The sequence below is a fragment of the Sceloporus occidentalis genome, unplaced genomic scaffold (assembly GCF_023333645.1).
Source record: "Sceloporus occidentalis isolate IW3139 unplaced genomic scaffold, rSceOcc1.0.p SCAF_6, whole genome shotgun sequence".
NCBI lineage: Eukaryota > Metazoa > Chordata > Lepidosauria > Squamata > Phrynosomatidae > Sceloporus > Sceloporus occidentalis.
In genome coordinates this window covers 72,070,882-72,087,654 of record NW_028316986.1, presented here as the reverse complement: position 1 = coordinate 72,087,654, position 16,773 = coordinate 72,070,882, and the positions used below count along the sequence as shown (strand labels likewise).

General features: G+C 39.7%; 1 protein-coding gene across 2 annotated transcripts; it reads right to left on the bottom strand.

Moving 5' to 3' along the window:
- Positions 1 to 660: 660 nt before the first annotated feature.
- Positions 661 to 16,380, bottom strand: SFT2D1 (SFT2 domain containing 1). Of its 2 annotated transcripts, XM_089530041.1 has the most exons (8): positions 16,217 to 16,376; positions 10,882 to 10,968; positions 8,524 to 8,609; positions 6,833 to 6,914; positions 5,775 to 5,810; positions 3,898 to 3,956; positions 1,914 to 1,943; positions 661 to 1,313 (listed from the first exon to the last, which is right to left on the bottom strand). In XM_089530041.1, the coding sequence occupies exons 1-8, from the start codon at positions 16,277 to 16,279 to the stop codon at positions 1,274 to 1,276; spliced, it is 483 nt and encodes a 160-aa protein (XP_089386167.1). In that variant the 5' UTR covers positions 16,280 to 16,376; the 3' UTR covers positions 661 to 1,273. The 2 variants fall into 2 exon arrangements, with proteins under 2 accessions (XP_089386167.1, XP_089386168.1); XM_089530042.1 differs by lacking the exon at positions 10,882 to 10,968 and having other exon boundaries at positions 16,217 to 16,380.
- Between the last annotated feature and the right edge of the window lie 393 nt (positions 16,381 to 16,773).

Here is a 16,773-nt window from a genome sequence, read left to right as displayed (position 1 = left end):
CAGCTGAAGGTAAAGGCAAACCCTCTCTGAATAAATCTTGCTGAGAAACACTGTAATAGGTTTGTCTTAGGTTCACCTTAAGTCACAAATGAGTTGAAGGCACACAAAAACAAAAACAACAAAGATGTGGTGACTGGTTTAGAACAAAGTGTGAATCACTGGATACAAAGAACATCTTAACCTCTGAAACTGTCTTCACTACCTATTGCTTTAAAAGATTTTAACCTTGGGATCCATTAATCTATTATATGGTAATTGTGTACTAAATGGTTTCGATTTTGTGACCTAAACACTGTAATTCCTCAACTGTGAGGGACTAACAAAAATCACAAAGGTTTTCTTCTTCTTCTTTTTTTTGCAGAAATCCAAGCTTGGGATCCAGCATAACTTCATTGGGATATTGGTAAGATATGCTAAAAGTGCATAAGCTGCTAGCCTTCTTCTGTTGTATTTTTTTGTTGTATAACTCCATGGTTTGTCACTACAAATATACAACTAATCCAATTGTGCCAGAAGAGTTTATGAGCCCAAGGACCAATAGTCATAATGCAGAGGGGGTCAGTGTGGAATTACAGGTAAACTGATATGCCACTTTTAAAAAGGAAATTGTTTTGCAAAGCATACTGTCTGTTACATTCACAAATTAAAGGAGTATCTCTATGGCATTTTAAAATAATTATATTTATTTTGTAATCACTGATTTAATATATTACTCATAAGCACTTTTTGTCAAGTATTTTTAAAGTATCACAGTATAAAAAGGTGGTTTTTAAAAAGCTTAAAAAGCTTAACAAAAAAAAGGTTCATGTATTTAAAAACAGTCTTACTACAAGTTCACAACCTTTCCATAGAATACAAGTTTAAACATTTCAGAGAGCTCCATTAGCTATAAATTTAATAAAATACTTCATTTTATAATATTAAAGGTCTTTGGAAAGCATATAACAAATAAAGCACAAAGAGGAAAGATAAATAGCAAAACCAAGACAAAAGTATTTACATACATTTTACCTGAAGGACAAAGGCTAATTTTGAGAGTAAATTATGTTAGCAGAATCTGATCCAACAGTTTTAAGACCATTATATGAGGTAAATAAATCATTAAGTATGCATTTAAAGTTTTACTGATATACAGGTGGTATGGACATTTTTGTAAAAAAAAATTCTGCTAGCATAATTTAATCCCAGTTGTGGAAGAAAGATTATCACCATTTCTGGAGCTGAAACAAGTAAACTTGGGAAAATGAAGTTGAAACATTCCTCTTTCTTCACTCTAACCTACGCACGATGTGAAGCATTTCATCACAGCATCCCTTTAAAGGAAAAATAAACAAACCATTTCACCATGAGTTTGTATGCCACTTTTTAATGTGCAAATTTATTAGCCCCCCTTTATTAAATTAACTTTCATACTACATGACAATTGTGTAGTCTAGCTCCATGTATTCCAAGAACTCAAAATATTCTGTTATTTGGAGAAGACAATTTCACATTAATATATTTTCTACAAGTGACTACTCATAAAGCGTGGTTGGTCCAGTTCCCTGAGCCTCTGAGTTTGATTTGGGAATTTCCATGAGCAGAAACACTTCCAGCAGAAAATTCTAGGCAAAATAGGGCTTCCAGAGCAGATGGAGCATTCTTCCTTCCACGCTAAGGCCAAAAGAGGGGAAACATCCAGCCCCTCATAACTTTACTGCCTAGGACTGTGTTCCTACCTGGGGTAAATCAATTATGGTGGGAGATTAGGTTCAGTTTAAGATCTGGTAGCAGTAGTAACACAAATGTTTTAAGATATGCTACATTATTTCACAAAAACAAATTCTAAAGAACTTTTTCTTGAAAGAATCTTTTAAATTAAAAAAATGCAAATTAATCACAAATTTTTGTGTGAGAAAATCAAATTGACTCACCTTGCATAAGGAATATATGACAGACTGTACCTGAAAGAGGAGAAAAATGTAACATGCTAGGTCATTTATCCTGTTTTAGTCAATCTTCAAGGAAGTCAAGTGTAAATAAATAAGATTAATTATTGAGATTATACATTTCAGAACGAAAGAGCTTTTAAAAGAACTGAACGTACTGCCAAGAGTTCCTGATTTGGTCTTCATTTCAGATTTTGTTGCACACACATTATTTGACTTCCCCAAAGAAGTCAAAGAAGTACAGACTAATGCAATGCAAATACCCCCTCCCCCTCAAAATAAACCCAGCCAGAGAAAACAATACATTTTATTGATTTATACATTCCATACAGGAAAGAACATTAAAAGCCCTAAGCACTCTTAATTTGAGGGAAATTAATATGCAATAAGAACATCAAAACAGCTCTGCTCAGCCAAACAACTGTTTCTCTATAATAATCAAGCAGATGATCCTGAGAAGCTGACAAACAGGACTTGAAAGTGATAGCTTTCTCGCATAAGTGCCCTTCAGCAATTTATTCAGTGGCACATTCTCTTGACAATGAATTTCAGAAGAGCTACAGTCACAGGTGGATCTAGTATACCCTGATTTCTTTCTTTTTTTGCCTTCTAAGTAAACGGTCGTTACTGTGCCTTATGGCAGCAAAGCCCATGAATTATATACTGTGTGAAGTAATGTTTTATTGTGTGTCTATTGCTAGTTTTTTTGGGTGATACCAAATTCTGCTATTATGAGAGAGTTTTATTTATTTCATGTCTTATTTTGTACACTTTCTGTTAAGTTCCCCCTGAAAGCTTTAGCCATTCCTTGTTTGATTTAAGCTCAAAGCACTGAAGAAGATGCATACCTTTTTTGCACCTTTTCAAATTCCAATATCCTTTTTGTGAGAAAGAGCAGCCAGAACTGTATACAATATTCTCAATACATTTACAATACAGATGTGTATGCAGGCATTATAGTCCTAGCAGTCTTACTTTAAATCTCTTTTCTAACAAGGAATTTGCCTTTTTCTCAATTGCTACACATTATGACTTCAAAATGTTTCTTGCCAGTACAATCAATGTATGTGTGAAGCATATTGTATACGTTTCCCTAGCCTGCTTCATTTTACACTTGCTTAGAGAATCCCTCTCTTACCTCAATTTCAAGCTGAAGACAACAGAAGCATTCTTCCTCTATACTATTTACATTCCCCACTGGGAAAAAGCTTTTTTTTTTTTTTTTGGGGGGGGGGGGGAAATCCTACTTTTGAGTTCCAAGATAACTGGGATTTCTCTATCTGAGTCTCATCTTCTAAAATGGAAGACATGAGACATGGCTGGGGAAGAATAGAATTCTGGAGCATGAAGAGGGCATATTAAGCCCACTATGAACTAGATAGGGCTGCCGAATATTTCATTTGGTAAAATGAAAAAAGCATTACAAGTGGGTACCTCAAAATGTTTCTCTTTTATGAAACGTAATTCTACATCAAAGATACTTTAGAATAAATCTAACTCTCTCCTTCCAGTGAGAATGTAGTAAAAAAAAGTGGTGGGCAAGGTGGGTTTTTTGAGAGGGGGGGGAGACTCTTCATTATTAGTATTTTATCACTCATGAGTTCCTGACAACTTGCTAAGGAAACCTAGGACTTCCCAGAACATAATTCCAAAACCAGTTATGTACATATATGTGCTGGTTTATAACCGTAATAATGATAAAGATAATAAGCATGAAATATGTACATATATACATTTATTATTTAGTACCACTCAAGATGTTGAAACGTTACAGAAGAGAGCAGCTCTATGTGTGAAACAAATTTTGATTTTTGTCCCTTGTAATAAGGGGATGAGATACATTTTTAGAAGATCACAAAACAATCAAATGACTACAGTACACTAGCATGGTTTGCAATATCACCTATCTAGTACCACAAAATAGCTTTATATTACAGTAGGAAGTGATAAAAAGTTTTTAGAGTCTTACCAGGTCATTGCCAAGAACTGCATAATGCAAAACAGCACCGCTAGCCCTTTTTTATGCCACTAAGGAAAATAAGATAAATACAATTAACTTGGTGCTGTGTTTATATCAACAAGTATAATCAGTAACTCCAATAGCCTGTTGATCTTGAAGAAGAAACACACACTGCTTCTTTATTACACTAGAGAGAATAAACATAATCTCAGATCTATTAATGCATGCAGGCTTAAGTGGCATGTACTGAAAATCTGTGTATTTTTAATTGGAGGTAATTTCCATTAAAGTCAATGGGGCAGGCCCTGGTAGCTCTATGAACTCCTCAGTCTGTCACCTGCGCATCTAGACTAAACATCAATGTTAGTTATAGGCTGTTTGGGGCACAAGCCCTGGGTTCCATGCCACCATGTCACAAAAGTGTGTACTGAAACATACCACTTGGGCTCAGCTGACACACAAAACGGCAAAGGTTGTTTAGCCTTTTTTTGTTTGTTTAAACAAAAATGGTTAAATGGACTGATCTCCAGATTGTATGTAAATAACTGGTAATTACACGGAAATTGCAAAGGGCAGGGTGTTATTAGAGTTAACCCTGTTATTTCTGGAGCTTACATCTAAATACTCAGACTGAGGTTCCATTTAGGAGTCTCAACAAAAGGAGTTTTAGGCCCCATACAGACTGCCAAAATAAAGCTGCTTCGGGTCACTTTGGAGGTACACTGTTTATATGATGCATGCATCCTAAGAGTCTGGAAGTTGCTCCAAAGCTGCTCTCCAGTCCTTAAGACTGGATCATGGTTTTGGTGCGGCTTCCGAACTCTTAGGACACATGCATCATTTAAATAGCACACCTCCAAAGTGACCCAAAGCAGCTTTATTTTATCTTGTCTGTATGGGGCCCTAGTATCTTGGTTTGAAAGTAAATGAGGGCCAGGGACTAGGAAGTTGTAGCCTGCAACAATTTGTAAGTGTCACAAATGTTTAACACATATTTTGGGGGAATATGAAAACTGGATGTTATTGGCTAACGCAACCCAGTGGTGCTTAAATCCGATGCAGGCCTTTTCAATAGTATAGCATCCTGTAGACCAGTGATGATGAACCCAAACTAAAAGACCTTCCAGCACCAGGTATTACCTTGTACCACGGGTGGTACTTCCAAGGTGGGAGGGTGGGACTTCTTCGCCCCACCCTCCCAGGCCTTCAACTGCCTCTCCAGAGACAGGTGAAAGCCTTGGTGGCTTCCCCCACCCCCTCAGGCTTTCAAGCTGTCTCTGGAGAGGCAGATGAAGATGCAAGGGCAGCCAGGAAGGAGGAGAAACAAGCATGTGCCTTTTCCTTTTCCTCCTCCTCCTCCTGCACCCTCCCAGGCCTTCTGCTGCCTCTCTGGAGGCATCTGAAAGCCTGAGATGGCCAGGAAGGAGGAGGAACAGATGAACACCTTTCCCTCCTCTTCCTCGCATGCCACAAAAATGGCTTCATGTGCCATTTCTGGCATGTGTGCCACAGGTTTGCCATCATGGCTGTAGACCATTAAATTGATACATAATTATTTTTGTTTTGTTTTGTAAATAAGGTATACATAACCCATGGCTTGAATAGAACACAATTAAAAACACATTTAAGTTTGTGTTAACACTAGATTCAAGGACTACACAGAGTTCAATTAAAAAAATTGTGCCCTTTAAGAGATTTTGGACTTCAGCTCCCAGAAGCCTGAATCATGTAGGCTAATAGTCTGGGATTATGGGAGCTGAAGTCTAAAATCCCTTAAAGAGTACAGTTTTGGGACCACTGAATTAGATAAAATGAACCTTACTGTCACAGCTTCTAATATTAAATTAATGCATAACCATGAAGCACAAAACTTTAATGCTACTTACCCAGAATACAGCACACAGGGTGAGTATAAAAGAGAACTGAAGAAGGAAAAAGTGTGTCAAATTGGCATATACTTCAGGTATTGTTTATGCAACATTACTCCAGTAAAACTGCCATATGCAAAATCTAACAAAGTTCCCTTTATTTTCAAGGATGTTTTGCTGTTTCATAGCTTTCTAAAATATTTATAACCACCACCACCCACCACCCACCCCCGGCTCATCTCTAACAGACCTTATGAAGGGAAGGTTCATTTCAACATCAAAAGCATTAATAAATAATAATAATAAAACTTTTATTTGTATTCCGTTTTTCTGTGACGAGACAATCAAAGCGGCTCACAACACATTAAAATCCACATTTACAACATTATGTCCCAACCCCCCATAAAAACAGGATTAAATATGTCACAATTAAAATATCTATTAAAAACACATAAAAAAATATAACGAGGACAGAGTGGTGGGCTAATACATGATGTGAGGGGCATTCATTCTGTGGCTGGGCATTTTTATTCAGGAAAGGCCTGCTGGAAGAGATCCGTCTTGACAGCTTTTTTAAAGCTATCTAAACTGGCAATTTGACGGATCTCGTCCGGCAGGCCGTTCCAGTCTGGGAGCAATTGCAGAGAAGGCCCTCTGGGAGGGCGCAGTTAGTCTGGTTTTTAAAGGCTGCAATAGATTCCTCCCAGAGGACCTGAGGGTGCGGGACGGATTATATGGGAGCAGGAGATCCCTCAAATAGGTTGGGCCCAAGCCATGTACGGCTTGAAAGGTTATAAGCAATTTCTGGATTATTTATTCTGCTCATACAAATAAATTCAATGTTTATCACCATCTTTATATACAATATACCAAGTTTTCACTTCCAAGTACAAACCAATCTACTCTACGGAACAGAGAAATTGCCTTTTGTCTTTTTGATTTTAAACATCTTCTCAGTGATTTATATGACATTATGAACCAATATAAATTCTTACACATTCCTATTACTAACCTTGTCAGGAGCCACTCAACATTATGTTCTGTTGTTTTCAAGGAGTGAAGCAGAATTCACTTACCAGCATAATAATTGTCACAATTAATCTTGTTGGCTCAAACATCTTTTTCAGCTGCTTCACAGGACCCATCAAGAAGCAAGTACTGGTTTGGAACAAAGGAAAGAATGTCCATGTCAACTATTAAATGACCCAAAATAACTTGTGTTAGTTTGACTGCATATTGCTTAAAGCAGGGGTAGGCAACCTGCGGCCCGTGGGCCGGGTGTGGCCCGGCGAGGCCTTGGGACCGGCCCCAGCCCGGTCCTGCCGCCGATTGCCGCCGGGGCCTTTGGTGTCTCGTGCGAGGGGCATGGTGGGGCAATTGTCTATAGAAGCCTCAGAAACATGCATTTATCTTAACATTTTTAAAAAAATCAGCAAATTTTTTCGTGTGTCCTCCATTTTTTATTTAAAAAGTGCCCTCCATTTGGAAATTTTGTCCTACATTTGTCCCAGTTTATTTATTTATTTAATTTTTTTTAAAAAAATATTTAATTATTTATTTTTTGGCTTCGGCCCCCCAGTTGTCTGAGGGACAGCAACCCGGCCCCCGGCTCAAAAGGGTTGCCTACCCCTGGCTTAAAGGATGACTAGGATCAAGAGTGGGCAAAGGGAGGAAAAGTTCAGAATTCTCAAGAGGGAATAAATGAGTGCTATGAAGAGCAAAGAGGAGCTCTTTTTGAAGGAATAAACACTGTCCTATAACAAAAAAAATGTGAAAATAGTTTAAGCATGCAATTCTTCCAGCATGAGTGTGGACTGTTCATGCTGGGGGACAAAGATTCAGATGTATGAAATTCCAGCTAAATGTAAAATTTTACAAACAAGAGTTCATGTAACATTTCTTATTTAAATGTTATTAGAATTATCAATTATTTAAATGACTGAAACTCTGTATGGTTACACTTAGCACAGTATTAGTTGCCCAAAAACCCTGCCTACCCGCCATCTGGATTTAGGACATGTTAGCAAACTAAGGACACACTACTGTCAATTGACAGAGCTCTTATTTTGAAACAACAAAATGGTTTTCTAATTTTTAAAGAGCCTATCTGCACTGCCAACAGTAGTTCAAGCTTAATTACTGAGTGAAAGAGAAATCATTTATATGATATTTTACTGGGACAAAGAGAAACAGCAGAAGTTATTGCTCAATAGAGCAGCAGTACAAATACTACGAAACTAAAATTCTTGACTAACAAAAATACTGTTGGAGTAAACTACTCAGTTTTGAAAAATATGTGCACACAACCTTATATCAGCCTTCCCCAACTTGATACCATCCATATACCTGGGCTATCATTTCCACTATCCACTATCCACTGCCAGCCCAGAAAGTGATACGAATTGCATCCAATACTTTTGAAGAGCAATACAAGTGAACACTAATCTAAATGCATCCTCTCGATCTACCCCCCATTCTTTCTTACCTAGTTATGTGATGTCTCAATATTTTCTGACACTAGAGTTATCTAGGACTTATTTAATATAAGACTCATCTTTCCCCCACCTCCTCCCTTTTTAGAATTTTAATGAGTACAGTATAGCAAAATCCAGTTTTAATTTTAGAGTGTCAATTTTTTTATTATGTGTATGTTTTAAAAATAGCATACTCAGTATTCAAAAATGTTAGTTTTGCAGTTCTCTCCAAATGAAGTAGGTGTACAGACATGAATCATTTAAAAATAATCATGGAACAAATCCTTCCATACCTGGCTAAAGCAGCAATATTTCCTAATGTGTAGAATACTGCAAAGAGTTTCATACCACCACCTGGGAGCCAGAGCATTGTCGTCCCCTGGACAAAATAAAGGCAGTTGCAAACTTAATCTGTGCAGTGAAGTCTAAACAGAAGGCTCTTAAATTTCTATGAAGGAAATACAGCAGTAAACCTCTAGTATGTTGTTCTATTACCCTCTACTGGCAATCGGATATAATGGAGTTAAAACCGGCCTCTAAGAGGTTAGCAGCAAAAAAATTAAATATTTGGATCTAGTAAAAAGGTACATAGAAAACACACTATAAAATTCTATAAAAATTCTATAGCAATTAGAAAAAGAGCTAAAATGTAATTATTTGTTTTATTCAATTTTTTAAAAATGTCCGTTAGATTCATTTTAGTGAGAAATGCAGGATACCAATCTAAATAACTAACTAACTGCACAAGACAATTTGATACACATACTTAGAATTACGAGGCACATAATTAAATTTGTTGTTGTGTGCCTTCCAGTTGTTTCCAACTTATGGTAGTCCTATTATGGAGTTTTTCTGGTAAGATTTGTTTACAGGAGGTTGCCTCCAAAATAAGGAACAGAATATGAAAAATAATTCTCATGTGATCTCATTAGATACATCCTGAAGACCTGATAGGATATGGAAAGACCTGTTACTGCTATAGAGGAACACTAAGTCTTGGAGAAGGGTGGTATGTGTTTGTTTTGGGAAACAAAGGGACCTGGTTAGACAGAACTAGGTATCTGGACAGAGTAAGGCTAATAATGCTCTTGGAAATCCTACCTTAGCTAGTTCACCAGTGAAAACTGGTTGTCAACAGGAATACAATTTTTCCAAGGCAAGGTGGCTCATAGCAAAGAAGCAAGTCAAACCAGAACTGGCTCTTTTTGTTGTTTATTTATTTTTACCCAGGTGATCTCCCAAAACTGAAAGTTGCTTACAACGTAAAAGAACAATACAATTAAACCATGCGAAAAGTGAACATTAGAACATTATCAAACTATTCACAGTATTAAAACAATCCAAAACTCCAGTTAAAAAGAATAAAATAAAAAGATAAAAAGTTATTAAAAATAGTTCCTTTTCAAGCAATATAGTATCCCCAGCACCCTCTTTAAAAACTTTGTTTTAAAATCGCATTGGAATAAAAAAGGGTTTTCTCTGCCAACAGAAGGATACCAAGGAGGGAACCACTCTGGCTTCCCTAGGAAGGCAGTTCCAGAGTCTAGGAGCAGCCACTGAGAAGGCCCTTGCTTGCATCCCCACCATCCATGCTTGTAACGGTGGTGGGACTGAATTAAGGGCTCCTCCTGATGATTTCTGGCTCATACAAGGAAATACAGTCTTCCACATAGCCTGGACTTGAGACATATAGGGCTTTACAGATCCCTCATGAGTCTGGCATTAGCTAGACCAGTAAGATTTCAGCAAGAACTGATTTGAATCAATGCCAGGACAGAAACAAGACAAGGAACCAATAAGAACTAGGTAATGAAACCCTGAGAGTACATAATATTTTAAAACCAAGACATAAATGAAGGAAAATGGGAATTGTTTAGTCATGGTGTATACAGGTATCTTAAAGAGTGGAAAGAAAAATAGGCATCCTTTCAATGGAGGCTGCAAAAGCCCCAACGCTAATCAAGACCTAGACTTCCTGTTATACTGCACCAGTGGGATATTGGATCCTCCTCAGTTGCAGAACACCTGAGGGTATGAGGCTCTTTGCCTTGCTGTATTCATAGCTACTGCCTGATTTATGGTCCTTAAGTACTTTTCCCACTGTGAGGAACTTAATGGTTACTGTAACATAACCGTTATCTTGCCAGTTTCTGAGCCCTCCCTATGAGACTCAATAACCTTGGATTTTGTTCAACTTTTCCTCTTCAGCCCTCCACACTGACCCCCTATAGGACCAATCACTAGTCTTTCAAGGCAGCAAAATATATGGGAAAGGCAAATGATAAAATTTCAAGTGAAAAGCAGTGTACCTAACACACACTGTTACACGCAGTTCCTAAACAATCATAATCTCCAGGAACAGTGCCTATTTGAATTGCTTTCCCACACAAAAGACACCCTGTACATGCTTCACACAGATATGATTGTTTGTCAGGGACATGGAGATTCAGATGTAAAAAATATTCCAACATCCACTGCCTTATTTTCATTTTGAAGTGGTAAAGTGCCATGAAGACAGTACTAAGCATTTTTTTGAACAAGGAAACAGACCATTTATCTAACTTGAAGAACTGATGCATCTGTGCAACATTTGTCCCAGAACAGAAAGGAAAGACAAGTATAAACATAAGCTCAAAAAACTATATACTTACAAGAATAGAACACAAAATGCCACCTGCAAAACAGATGGCAAACCATTTCACTCGAGTACTAAAACTAAGAGATGACGCATCAAACACCTTTGGGTGAAAAAAGAAGAAAGTGAATTTTATTAAGAGAACAAATTAGTCTTTACCATACCCAGTGTAAAGGCCAATCAAGATGTATTGCCCTTATCAGGGAAAAATGATTCAAACAAACAATGTTTCTAAGTAAGGAGATAATCTCTGCTGGTCAAATTATTTTGAGAGCACAAAGCATGTCCCAACTGTGCCTTGGATAGAAAGGTGCCATTATGGAAAACTCTCTTCATCTCACTAAAGTGGAATGAAGCTGTGCAAGACAGGTGATTCCACTAGCAATTTAAATCATGATTTAAATCATGTGAATAACTAAATAAGAGCACACATGGTATCTAAGGGTAAATATTTATTTCCAGTGCTATAGTGTTTTTATTATACTACTTTTCTATATATATCCCCGCCCCCAGACGAAAGTAGATATAACATTTTTTTCTCATACAAATCCGAAAGTGTTCTGTCTGAGAAGCGTATCAGGTGCTGGTAGGAGGTTGAGGACATATGGATATGCATACACACACACACATGCTCTCTCCCTCTCTCAGCATGAATCTCCACTCAACTGTTTCTTGAAGCCTAGTGATCATTTCCATCTCTCACCAGTTACCAATAAGTGTTATTAACAGTGAGCCAGGAAAACAAGGAACAGCTACCTATCCCATCATGGGGGGACACACAGGGAGCAAATGAAGCCTACAGATTCTGAACCCCTGTTCTAGACCGCATGCTTTTGCTTTAAAAAGGGCAACAAAATATATATTTAGCCATGAGATTGGAACTTTCAAGAAGCAAAAGCTAGAAAATACTAGATAGAACTCTCTAGCTTTATGCAAAAAGGAAGCATTCTTGTTTGCTTTGAGCAAGTTGCTGCCTTGGGCTGTTAGAAATCATAAAAACAGGAATAAACAAGATCAGTCAGATGGGCACAATGGATGGTTCTCCAAGTGCTATAAAATGTGCCATTTCCTGGAGGTAGGAGCTACATTCTTCATTGCAGGAAGAAACAGTTCCTGCCCTACTCAGTCCTATCATTCCCACATCAGAACTATGCAGGAATTAGCATGCCATATGTATCGTGTTTGAGCTCTCCCCCCACCCCCCATTATTTTATGTCAATCAGGTCTAAGAGATTATATGTCTGCTTTGATTTTAGTTAGGCTAAAAAAGAAATGTACAATATTTACGTTTTTTACTAAGCAAGGAGCACAAGACCATTGGCAACTATAAATAAGTGGAAAATGTGCATATCCCCTGGTTATTTCTCTTCCATTTCCTTCCTGAGGAAAACTGTACCAAAAAGAGATAGTAGCATTGACTCTAGCCAGTCCTCACCCTTAATTCTTCCAACTCTTATGGAAAACTAGATATTGGTTTTGGCATTGGCCCAATGACTGAAGACAAACTTTGAATGGTCTTAACAGTCTTAATAGATAGCTAAAACTTTCAAATGACCACCTAACTTACCTTTCCTGATCCAACTCTTTATCCTTATATAGGCAGCAAGGAGGGAAAAATAACAATTCAACAATAATATCAAGTGAGAAAAAGGCACCCATATTTCAGAGCAGAGATTCCACTGGAGCAAATGTTTTGGAAAAATAAAACCAGAAACTACTAGAACCTTGCCTCATTGAAGCATCCAAAGGTATTGCAAGAAAACATACAATGCAAGCCTGTTACAACTTAAATGAGTTTTTGCAAGTATAAATAACTATGTGGATATAGGCGATCTGACAGATGCTGTTAACTTCAGATCTGATCCCAATAGGTGAACAAAGTTTATCCTTTGCATCTCCCTCCTGCAGTCCACCCCTCAGGTCTATTATCATAACCCTAACAGATCTGGATGGTCCTGAGGGGGCTGCATTTAGATAGCATTTGGTTGATTAGCTGGTCGAAGGACACCAACAGGCAGAATGGATGAACATTTTATTTAAAGAATTTATTGGTTATCTTTCAACCCACCTGAGATGATGTACAACAGATAAAAACATTTCAAGTAAAGACATAATATCATAAACCTTCACTGCTGATTATGGGTGTATCCACACTGCAGAATTAAAGCAGTTTGACACCAATAACTGCCATGACTCTATTCTATAGAATCCTAGGATTTGTAGTCTGGTGAGGTATTCACCTTGGCCTTGGAGGGAGAGAAGAGGCAGGCACAGCTCCACCATGCCTAGGCCAAAAGGAAAATGAAAGGCCCTTCTTTCACCTTAATTGTTACCCTATGGCTTTAAAAGCCTACACCCAGAGGAAGATGAAAGGCCCTCCATCCATCTTATCTGCTATTAGCAGCCCCAGAGCCAGAGGAAAGATACTCCCTCTATCTTAACTGCCACTGTCTTTATCATGGAGGGAGAGAAGGAGAGGCAGGCACAGCTCCACCATGTGTAGCCTCAGAGGAAGATGAATGGCCTTCCCCCCATTTTAACTTCGGTTGATATGCCAACTGCGACCCTACCTGGGCCAAAGGGACCTTGAAACAGTGGTACATGCTCTGGTAACCTCTTGTTTGGATTTCTGTAATGTGCTCTACATGGGGCAACCCTTGTACCAAGCCCGGAAGCTTCATTAGTACAAAATATGGCGGCCAGATTGGTCACCGGTGCTTCCAGGTTTGACCATATAACACCTATTCTGAAAGATCTGCACTGGCTGCCTATTTGCTTCCGAGCGCAATACAAGGTGTTGGTTATTACCTATAAAGCCCTACATGGCTTGGGCCCGAATTACCTGAGGGACCGCATCTCGCCATATAATCCACCCCACACACTCAGAACAACCGGGAAGAACTTGCTGGAAATTCCACCTTCTAAATATGTTATTACTTCCCAGGTGGCCTTCTCAGTAGCGGCCCCAATCTGGAATAGTCTTCCCAATGAGCTCCGTCTTATCACCCCCCTGGAAACATTTAAAAAGAGGCTTAAAACCTTCCTCTTCTGTCAAGCCTTCCACCCTGGAAAATGAAGTGTATTCTGATCCCATTGACTCTCTACCTCACCCTATTGATTGAATTATTTTTTTAGATTATATATTGTATCTAGTGCTCTTGGTTTTATCTATTTTATGATGTTTTTGTAATTGGTTTTAAACTCTATGTAAACCGCTTTGATATTTTTGGAAAAGCGGTATATAAATAAAATTTATTATTATTTATTATTAACTGCCAACACCATGGCCTTGGATGGAAAGAGGAAATGGTAGTATGTAATGGACTTGATCCCCTTCCCCACTGACATTCCCTTCCCCTTTTGTGTGGTGTCTTTTTAGATTGTAAGCCTTAGGGCAGGGAACTGTCCAATTAGCAATCAGTAAGCAACTCTGAGAGCCTCTGTGGGTGAAGAGTAGGGTATAAATACACTCGTTCCTCCCAATTTGTGGGGATCCTTTCCAGACCCCCCCCCAACAAATAAGAAATATAGCAGATATTCAAACCCCACTGATTATAATGGGGCACACTCCTGCATGTACGCCCCATTATGTCCCTCCCTGCTTCTTGTCCACAAAGGACCAAAAGCACAGTTCCCAAGTCCGCGAATGAGGAAGGACAAATGTACTCTAATTAAATAAATATTCAACTTGGTTTGTGAGAGAGCTCTGATGGGGACAATGCTGTTGGGTCTAGTTACACATAGAGTAGTGTATACGAATTCACCTTGATAATGAGGAGGAGGACACGTAGTGGTGGTGCTCTCTTAACATTGGCAAGTTAATTCAGAGGGGGTTTGCCATTCATTGCCATCCTCTGAGGCTGGCTGCTACCACTCCCCCATTTAGGGAGCCAGGCACAGCGTAGTGTTTTTAGTGTTGGATCAGGCCTCAGGAGTTCATGGTTCCATCCCCAGCTCGCACCAGGCAAACCTCCTCTGAACCAGGGTGACCAGACATCCTCATTTTCCAAGCCATGTCCTCCATTTCAACCTTCAGGACGAATTCCAAAAGGTACTCCATTCTGAGCACAACTAAAGGTCCAAAACACATTGCAGAAATAATCCAATTGACCACTTGAATTTCCCTGGATCAATGCTAGGGAATCCTGGGAACTGTAGTTTTGTGAGACATTTAGCCTTCTATCAGAGCTCTGGTGCACCAATAAACTATAGTTCCCAGGATTCCCTAGTCCTGATCCAGGGCAGTTAAAAGTGTTTTGTACCTAAAGAGCAAGAACTTATATTTACGTATTTTTAGCTTTGATTTGGTCAGGCTCTACATTTTTTCTTGGATGCCCTACATTTTTATGGTGCTTTGTCCTCCTTTGAGGTTAGGACCTCAGAGGTCACCCTGCACTGAACAAATTTTACCAAGAAAACCCTGTAAGTATGAGGGTCGCCATAAGTGAGAAACAACTTGAAGGCACACAAACACACACACAAAACAACTCTTGCCAGCTGTAATCTGAAGCGGGGCAGGATCCTGGGGAGTGTCTAGATGTCAACTGCAAAGGCACCAGAAAATGTAGCATGCTCAAGAAAAAATGTAGGATGTCACCAAATAACAGTGAAAAACACTCATAGACGTATGCATTCCTGCTTTTTAGTGATGCTCCAAATGGAGGACTTTTTGGAATTCTTCCTGGAGAGAAGAAGGCTGAAATGTAGGTCCTAGAAATGGAGCTTCTGGAAGAGGAGGTCTGATCACCCTGGGAAGGAAGAAAGGAAGGAAAGAAAGAAAAAGGGAGGGATAGAAGGAAGGAAAATATGGAGGTAGGGAGGGAAAGAGAAGGAAAGAAGGAAGAAAGGAAGGAGGGAGGGCAAGAGGGAGGGAAAGAGAAGGAAAGAAGGAAGAAAGGAAAGAGGGAGGGCAAGAGGGAGGGAGGGAAAGAGAAGGAAAGAAGGAAGAAAGGAAGGAGGGAGGGCAAGAGGGAGGGAGGGAGGGAGGGAAAGAGAAGGGAGAAAGAAGGAAGGAAAGGAGGAGGGAAGGAAGGAAGAAAGGAAGGTGACCAGATGTTATCGCTGCAAACGTAGGGCATTAAAAAAAAGCAGGATGTGGCCAAATAACAGCAGGAATGTCAGTCCCCGCTTCTTAGTGAGATGCTCCCAACGGAGGACATTTTTGAATTGGTCCTGGAGAGGAGGAGGCTGAAAGTAGGGCATGGCCTGGGAAAGGAGAGCGCCTGGCCCCTGGTTCAGAGGAGCGTTGCCACTGCCTTCCCTGAGGAGGAGTGACTTGCCCAGGGCAGAAGGCTGAAGCGCAGCGGGGAAAGGGGGGGGGGCGGCGGGGGCAGTGCCCTCTCCCTTCCCACCTGCGCCGTGAGCCCCTGCTCCTCGTCGTCCTGCCCGCTCAGCACCCGCCGGAGCTTCTCCATGGCCGCCAGGGCCAACGCTCAGCACTTTCGCCTCGCTCTCCCTCCGCTCGGCCGGCCAGTCAGAGAAGAGCACACCGGAAGTCACGAGTCGAGGAAAACCGGAAACACCTTCGCCCAACCAGTGTTCCCTGTTCCCTCCTCGATAAAGCAGTGGCTCCCAACCTTCCTAATGCCGTGACCCTTTAATACAGTTTGCCATGTTGTGGTGACCCAAACCCATGAAATTATTCTCATTGCTACTTCATAACTGTAATTAAATAGGTGTTTTCCAATGGCCTTAGGCAACCCCCATGAACCCCCAAAGGGGTCCCGACCCACAGGTTGGGAACCACTGCGATAAAGGATGTTGACAAATTGGAGCAGGTCCAGAGGAGGGTAATCAAAATGGTTAAGGGTCTTGAAACCATGCCTTATTAGGAAACAAAGAGGGGTAGCTGTGTTGGCCATTTACGAAATTCAAACAAAAATCCACCAAAGAGTGATACCTTTATTGG

Excerpts from the sequence above, each read along its gene's own strand:
- SFT2D1 (XM_089530041.1), bottom strand. The coding sequence starts at position 16,279 with ATGGAGAAGCTCCGGCGGGTGCTGAGCGGGCAGGACGACGAGGAGCAG. Across the intron at positions 6,915-8,523 it reads AATATTGCTGCTTTAGCCAG|TACTTGCTTCTTGATGGGTC; the intron begins GTATGGAAGGAT and ends GTTCCAAACCAG. Across the intron at positions 5,811-6,832 it reads TTGTGACAATTATTATGCTG|TTCTCTTTTATACTCACCCT; the intron begins GTAAGTGAATTC and ends TTCCTTCTTCAG.